This window comes from Telopea speciosissima, chromosome 11 (assembly GCF_018873765.1).
Source record: "Telopea speciosissima isolate NSW1024214 ecotype Mountain lineage chromosome 11, Tspe_v1, whole genome shotgun sequence".
In the NCBI taxonomy this organism is placed as follows: Eukaryota; Viridiplantae; Streptophyta; class Magnoliopsida; order Proteales; family Proteaceae; genus Telopea; species Telopea speciosissima.
Genome location: NC_057926.1, coordinates 11,514,242 through 11,522,737, shown reverse-complemented (window position 1 = coordinate 11,522,737; position 8,496 = coordinate 11,514,242). Strand labels below are relative to the sequence as shown.

General features: G+C 39.7%; 1 protein-coding gene across 2 annotated transcripts; it reads left to right on the top strand.

Annotated features, from left to right (window-relative positions):
* The first annotated feature begins 4,709 nt into the window (after window positions 1-4,709).
* LOC122646785 (probable LRR receptor-like serine/threonine-protein kinase At2g24230) lies at window positions 4,710-7,761 on the top strand. 2 transcript variants are annotated; one of them, XM_043840389.1, is made up of 2 exons: window positions 4,710-5,758; window positions 5,843-7,761. In XM_043840389.1, exons 1-2 carry the CDS (start codon window positions 4,937-4,939, stop codon window positions 7,493-7,495), a joined length of 2,475 nt encoding a protein of 824 aa, XP_043696324.1. In that variant the 5' UTR covers window positions 4,710-4,936; the 3' UTR covers window positions 7,496-7,761. The 2 variants fall into 2 exon arrangements, with proteins under 2 accessions (XP_043696324.1, XP_043696323.1); XM_043840388.1 differs by having other exon boundaries at window positions 4,710-7,761.
* Window positions 7,762-8,496: the final 735 nt, after the last annotated feature.

The window sequence follows — 8,496 nt, the reverse complement described above, 5'->3', positions numbered from 1 at the left end:
CCAGCCTCAAGGCTGAGGGGGAAGATTTCAGTGGCACCTCCATGGGGCATACTGATGAGTATGAAGCTAAGATCGATCATGGTCTTGACCTTTCCAAAAGGTCCAGCTTCAGCTTCTACCTTAACCATTACAGGCGGCATTTTGGCCCAGTCTCAGCCCTCGAATTGCCTACATTTCTCCTTACTTGGATCTGCCGCTACTTAGCATGCATCCGATTCAATAAAATTTCCAAGGCCTATCTTCGTCTGGCCAATGCCCTGCTGACGGGCCATCCTGTTGACCTAGCTTCCTTTGCCTTGGTCGCCCTCTATCGGGGTTGTAATGAAATCGTCCAGTCTGATTTTCTCCATGGAGGTGGCCCCTTCTGGCTTCTTCAACTATGGCTCAGGGCTTACTTTCCAGATTTATACACTATCCCGGGCCCCTTACAAAGCCACACGGTGGCTGATTTCCTTTATGCCTCCTCTCCCCTCCATGACCAGAGGACGTTGAGCCAGTATCACAACATCTTCCGGTTTCTTGAATCCCACAGATACTGTGAATCATTCATCCCCTTCCATTATATAGAGGACATCCTCCACTGGCTTTCTCTAGCCATTGAGCACCCCATTTCTGCCCCCGCCTTGTGGGGGCGTTACCTAGTTTGTTGTGATCTTCACTTCGGTGTCATACTTGAGCCTTCAGGCAACAATATGTGCAGCATTGAGATGTACAATCCTTACTTCTGCGCTCGTCAGTTTGGCCTATGCCAACCCATACCTTGTCCTAACTATTATTCTACTGGAGATTGCAAGCTTGAACGCTCAGTCTTTTAGGATGCAATGCGCATCCAATTCACCTCACTCGTCAATAAGCACGTCCTGTCCGAGTTCCAGCTACAATGCTTCAAAACGAATCCCGCGGTCTCCGAAAAATTCTCAGCCTAGTGGGTGAACTACTTCTTCTCTTCCATCGTTGATTCAGACGAAGATCAGGCTTCCTCTACATCTTCCCCCAATAGAGCCACTAGAGACCGGCCTCCCTTCAGCGCACCAAGACAGGCCAAGAAAATCCAACCTCCCTGGAAATATAAAACAAGTCTTTAATAAGTTCCCAAGGCCATGGGGATGTGGTTGGAGATGGAAGAACCTCAGTGGTCGTACACTAGAGTTGTAGATATCTAATGTACTCTGTCTTTTGGTGTGTCCTTTCTTACTACATATATAGATGTCTTTTCATGATGTAATTATTTTGTGTTATTATACTATCTTTTTTGGTTGGATTAATTCATATACAATTACCTCCCCACATTCTCTCTTCCCCAAAACAATATGTATATATTTACTCAACTAAACTTTTCCAGGCCCAAGTTCATTTCATTATATGAAGGTATACACTAAAAACTTCTAAGGAGAATTTGATTTCCACATTGTCTTGGAATTTTAGTTAGAAGTTATTGATTTGATCTCCAAGAAGAAGCTAAAGAACATTTTGTTTTTTAATATTTTTTATGTATATAGGAGCTACTTTAGGTGCACACACAGGCATGATCAAGGTTGTCAAGCAACAAAACAACTTGTCATGGATGATATTCCCAGAGAAGCTTTTCTATTCAGCTTTGACTCAACAAACACAACAACAACAACAACCAAACAAGACCTTACTCATGGCTTCTCACCTCTCCCCTCCATCAAAGTTGAATACAATTAAGACGAAGCAACAACCCCTCTCCAATGACCCATGACAATCAATCCTCATTTGATGACTGTTTCTTATTGCCTGATCTAAAGCCATGGATTCATTTGGACCCACATCAGTTCGTCCACCTGGGTCTGATTATGGGGATTTTTTTGTATTTATTCATGTACTACCAGTTCTCACTATAGCTTTGACATGGGTATGGACTCTATTTTGGGTTCTGTTGATTTTGATGATGTATTGCTCAACTTTGATGATGAAGAGGTTTTGTTTGAGGTTTAGCCCTTTTTTTACCCTTTTAGCTTATGTTAAGGTTACTTAGGAAATCATGACAAAAGTTGAAACCCATGATTATCCCTTTTAGAGAAAGATTTTCTTGTAAAAATTACAGTAATCCATGAACTTGTATAGTTGTACTGTCACTGATTTCATTTTCAATGGAAATGACTTGGAAGCAACTTCATCAAGAGTAAATCAATGACATCATCTTCCGTGAATATATTAAACCCAATACAAATTTTGCGGACATGTGAGACTCATTCACTTCGAGAAACCCATCATCAAATCAATTACAATGACACAATCTACAACAATAACTGATGGTTTTTTTTATCTTCCAATGCGATGTGTATGATTGCTCAATCATCTATGGTACTGACAAATTTAATTCTCTTTGACTCCATGAAATGTGTTTGTCAAAGGCCTAAGAGAAGTGTGAGTAAGGTTGGGGGATGAGGATGACCAGGAATCCTTTGTTCAAATATTTTATAGATTCTAATAAAAGTTTTAGGGTTATATAATATATGGGAGAGGGTTCCCTAAAAGGTATTGAGACCCTATATTAGTGCAGGGGCAAATGGGAGTGCTCGTGGAAGCATCAACGAGGTGGATTTTCACCTTTCATAGGGGATAGGATGGTAATTTTGTGCCCCAATGTGTCTGGACGCAAGGGCTACGCTGCCTTTCAAAGTTCTTTTTCACATTATATATATTATACACATAGGCATACCAATTCTTTTTCCCATAATATATTATGCACATAGGCATACCAAACCTATTTATAATTATATAATAATTTGTACAAATAGCAACCAAACGATTATAATTTGTAGATCATAATTTATTGTCACAAATGATTTATCAAAAATAGATAATAAATACAAATACAAATCATACTAAAGAGATCCTTAATCTTCTAGTAAATCTCTTAAACATCATTGGAAAAGCAGACAGATTCGTCCTATGCTGATTCCATTGGGAACAAAAACCAATATGAAGAACCCACCACATTAGATCATCATCAAATGGCTCAGAATGCACCATCCATCATAAAGATGAAAGACCCACTTGATATAATCGAATTAGAGCACTGAATTTCATTTATGATTGTCAACCAGTAGATCGATCATTTTTGTTTTTCATTTTAGAGATTGATCTGTTCAACAACATCTTCTTTGTTTGAAGTATAAGTTTTGCTAGGAATTGGATGGGCATCATCATCTACACTTTAAGATGATGATTAGTTATGTCTACTGTTGATTCCTCATTACTCCACTCCTCCACCTCAGTCTTCAATCTCAATGAATTCATTAAAATCATGAAAGCTATTCACTTCCTTCTTGTTGGTCTGTATTGGCGTGCACAAATATTGTCTCCCCTTAAATCCATCACCATAATTATTCTCCAGCAAAGCACTAAACCAAGGATCTAAAATGAAAGAGTGTGATGGAATCAGTCATTGGAGATGCCGATCTGGATCGGATTGGAATTGGCCTGAATTGGTTCTAAGAACTCTAAAATTGGTCCTCAGATTCAAAAACAAGAAATTTTTAAGTTTTTTTTTTAAATTTTTAATGTGAATCGATTGTATCGGATCGGTGAGAATCAAAATTAATCATGATCGATTCTGATCCAAATAGACTGATTCACCAATCCGATTCCCGATTCGAAAAACCCTGGATGGAACTGGTGGCTGGAGCATATGGATGGACATTGGAACCAAACTAGCCCCTCCGCTCCCCTCTCAGATTGATTGTTGGACCCATATCATTCTCAATATTCTTCTGATTGATAATTGAGATGGTCCAATTGGAAGACTCACCATTAAAGGTAGATTTGATAGCTCAAGACCTTTTGTTACATGGAGTTGAAACTAGTAAGTTATTTCTTCAACATCACAGTTAAAAGAATACCAAACTTGCTCATTAGAGTCATTTTAAACCAAGGGAAATGGTGATAAAGAAAGCTTGGAATTGGAGGGTGTGAACTCAAAGTCAACAAGTACAACAACTACCCATTAAACCAGGAAGAAAGAAATTTGCCCTCTAGTAACTCACTCATAGGATAAAATTAGGTTGGCAGAAGTCCACCTTAGTTATTGTCTGAAACCACTGGCTGATTCATGATTTTCCCATGGTTTTCCAAGAAAAGAGAACGGAGTTGAAAATTTTGAAATCATATACTCAATTGATTGACTATAATACCATTTTCCATAGGTTGTTACTGCTCACTCATATTTTCGTAACATATCTTCTTTGTTGCAGGTTGAAGCACATGACCAGTAACTCACACCAAGAACTAAAAGAAATTAAATGGTCTGATTTTTATTTTCTGTAAAAGTTTCTTATCCCACTTTCCTTTGTGTCCCAACTACCTAACCCCCTTATATATGTGATGTCTTTAACTATGATTCTTAATTATTTCAAGTAAGCTTTGAGCCATACTATTCTATAAAAGTTCTTCCCATTTTTGCTCTTCTTTGCTTAGCCTCTCTCCGTCCTCCCTCTTTCCCTGCAACTCTCCTTATGGTGTTTGGTAGTTTAAAATACAGAAGTTAAAAAATTACTGAATAATTGTAAAAGCTTCTCATGTTACCCAATACAGAGACAAAACTGCATCAATCAGGCGTCTTTGTTGTTTTTCATGGACCTGCAAAATCTGACAAGGTAAGCTCACGTTCTGTCATCCAGACCCAATAAGCAAAAGCTTTCCATATCAGGAAACATTTTTTTCACTCCCTTAGTTGTAGGTTTTACTCTTCTTTTTCCCAATTTACAGATTTGCTTGAAGTCAATATTGGGTGTTTCTGGCTATAACATGGACTGCATGGAAGCTTCTGAGAATTGTTTGAATCCACTCAGATCGATGACAATTTATCTCAAACAAGTGGGTTTGAGACTCTGGTGTGGCTTTTGAGGTAGTTGGAGGTTCTGCTTCATTTTTTTTTCAGTTGCTGCTGAGTTGCAGGCTTTTTACCCAGATGGGTCTTGGTTTATTCGGTTCCATTCTGGTTTTTGCCCTCTTCTGCAGGCAAATTGTTTGTCAGAAACCCAATACAGATGGGTTCTACATCTACGATTTCTTGCAGAAAACGGGTGTAATATCTTCAGAAGCTAACAATATCTCTGCTTCTGTTTGTTCATGGCAATGGGTCTTCTGTGATTACCATCAAGAAAATGTCATTGGGTTAGTGGCCTCTGATTTGGGCATCTCTGGTTTCATCCCTGATAACACTATTGGAAAGCTCAGCAAGCTTGAATCTTTGGATCTGAGCAACAACAAAATCACTGGATTGTCTTCTGATTTCTGGGGTTTAGGGAGTAATCTGAAGACTCTTAACCTCTCGTATAACCAGATTTCTGGGTCCATTCCTAGTAATGTCGGCAACTTCGGGGCACTACAAAGCCTCGACCTTTCCTTCAACAGCTTCTCCGGCGAGCTGCCTGCATCTGTCAGCTCTCTATTGAGCCTTCAGGTTCTCAAAATTGATCGAAATCAGTTCATTGGTAGCATTCCTTCTGGGTTTCTGAACTGCCAATCGCTGGTCTCTATTGACCTTTCATTCAATCTGCTGAATGGAACTCTTCCATATGGTTTTGGTTCTGCTTTTCCAAAGCTCAAAACTTTGAACCTTGCTGGAAATGAGATTCATGGCAGGTCTGAGGATTTTGTTGGGCTCCAATCAATCACTTATCTTAATATTTCTGGGAACCTGTTTCAGGGTTCTGTGATGAATGTGTTTCACGAGCCACTAAAAGTTATCGACCTTAGTCAGAATCAATTTGAAGGACAAATCTCCCAGGTACACTCCAATTCCAGCTTCAACTGGTCTCGTTTGGTTTTTCTTGACATGTCTGCAAATAAATTCAGCGGAACCTTCTTCCAGGATTTGAATAAAGCCCAAAATCTCAGGCACCTTAATCTTGCATACAATAGGTTTTCCAACCAAGAATTCCCACAAATTGAAAAGTTACCTGCTCTAGAGTATCTTAATCTGTCCCAAACTGGTCTGACAGGGAGCATTCCCCCTGCAATCTCACAATTGGGTAGCTTACGTACCCTAGATCTTTCTGGAAACCATCTCACTGGTCGAATTACTTATCTTGACATCTACAATCTGCAAGTTCTTGATGTCTCACAGAACAATTTAACTGGGGAAATCCCATATTCTATACTGCTGAAACTACCCAAGATGCAAAATTTCAACTTCTCTTACAACAACTTTACCCTCTGCGCTTCGCAATTCTCTCCTGAGACCCTTGAGTCTGCATTCATTGGATCACTAAACAGCTGCCCCATTGCTGCAAACCCAAATCTCTTCAGAAGAAAAACCACCACACATAATGGACTTAAGCTTGCTCTAGCTATATCCCTTGCCCTTGTCTGTTTGCTGGTAGGGTTGCTCTGCCTAGCCTTCGGGTGTAGAAGGAAATCTAGAATGTGGGTAGTTAAGCAACAGTCATACAAAGAAGATCAGAACATCTCCGGTCCATTCTCGTTTCAGACTGATTCAACTACTTGGGTTGCTGATGTAAAGGTTGCGACATCAGTCCCCGTAGTAATTTTTGAGAAACCTTTGCTGAACTTCACCTTTGCAGACCTCTTATCCGCAACTTCAAATTTTGATAGGGGAACTCTGTTGGCAGAAGGGAGATTTGGGCCTGTTTATAGAGGACTCCTACCTGGAGGTATCCATGTAGCTGTAAAGGTTTTGGTACATGGATCCACCATGACTGACCAAGAAACTGCAAGGGAGTTCGAATACCTTGGTCAGATAAGACATCCAAATCTTGTTCCCTTGACAGGATATTGTTTAGCTGGAGATCAGAGGATCGCAATCTATGATTACATGGAGACTGGAAATTTACAGAATTTACTTCATGATCTACCGCTTGGGGTTCAAACAACAGAGGATTGGAGCACAGATACATGGGATGAAGATAATAATAATGCAATTCAAAATGTTGGTTCTGAAGGGATACAGACAACTTGGAGAATTAGGCACAAGATTGCACTAGGAACAGCACGAGCTCTGGCCTTCCTTCACCATGGTTGCTCCCCTCCAATAATCCACAGAGATGTTAAAGCTAGCAGTGTTTATCTTGATTCAAATTGGGAACCGAGGCTATCGGACTTCGGATTGGCTAAGATTTTTGGAAATGGTCTAGAGCATGAGATGGTTCTTGGTTCACAGAGGTATGCACCTCCAGAATTTTCTCAGCCAGAAGCAGGTTCTCCAACACCAAAATCAGATGTATATGGATTTGGAGTTGTTCTATTTGAATTGATTACAAGGAAACAACCTATAGGAGATGATTACCCTGATGGACAAGATTCAAATTTGGTTAGCTGGGTGAGAACACTGGTCAGAAAGAATCAAGGTTTAATTGCAATTGATCCAAAAATTCGAGGCATGGGGCCAGAAACCCAAATGGAAGAGGCTCTAAGAATTGGGTATTTGTGTACAGCTGACCTTCCATCAAAGAGGCCAAGTATGCATCAGATTGTAGGGCTCCTTAAAGACATTGAGCCTGTCTAGCATTGATGATGGAGAAACAAAAGAAAGCTGCTGGATGTATTTCTTTCCTTTTCATGTTTTCCTCTGCTCTTTTACAAGAGTTTCCTTATGCTTAGCATGGGAGGATATGTACAGTATCCCTGAGATTCTGCTTTGAACTTGGATTCCCCCCCCCCCCCCGTGTCTCCCCCTTTTTCTTTGCTTTTTCATGTTTTTGCCCACACATTGATGTTAGGATGAAAACTTAAAATTTCACAGTATACACAGAGTTTGATCCTTAAGATGTCGTTTGAGCTTATATTCTTACTTTGCTGGCTTTCTTTTCTTCTTTCCATGGATAGAAAGAAACACTAAATGCAACCATCGTTAGGATCTACATATAATGAATGAATATGAACCGTTTTGATGCGTCTTCCCAGCAGTGTGGAAATAAGATTTCAAGCCTTTGATAGAAGTTATGGTGCTCTCTCCCTCCCTCTTCCCCCCCCCCCCTTCCTTGTGTGTGAGGGTGTGTGATTTTGCTTATGCTTTTGCATATAAAGGGAATTATGTAGTGGTGGTGGTGGTGGTGATAAATAACCATAATATATATAATATGAACCACCACTGCATTTCTTCGCACACTTAGGCTGTGTCTGGTATGTATTCTTGGAATGCATTCTAGGTCGATTTCACATTCTTGGACGATAAAAACAACTATTTTTACAATCCGAGAATGTGAAATCGACCTAGAATGCATTCCAAGAATACATACCAGACACAGTCTAAGTGTGCGAAGAAATGCAGTGGTGGTCCATATTATATATACTACGGTTATTTAAATGTACAAAGTCTGCAGGGGTAGTTGCAGTCAAGCATTATAACAACCACCAATTTTCTCTTCCCTTCACATGTGCAGGTACTAAAAACTAAAATTTCTTTTGATGTTTGTTCAATCCTTTGACTTTAACAATCAAAATTGTTATCAAGCAACCTCATACCTATATCAAAATCCCAAGCATTAAGAAAAAATGATCACATGA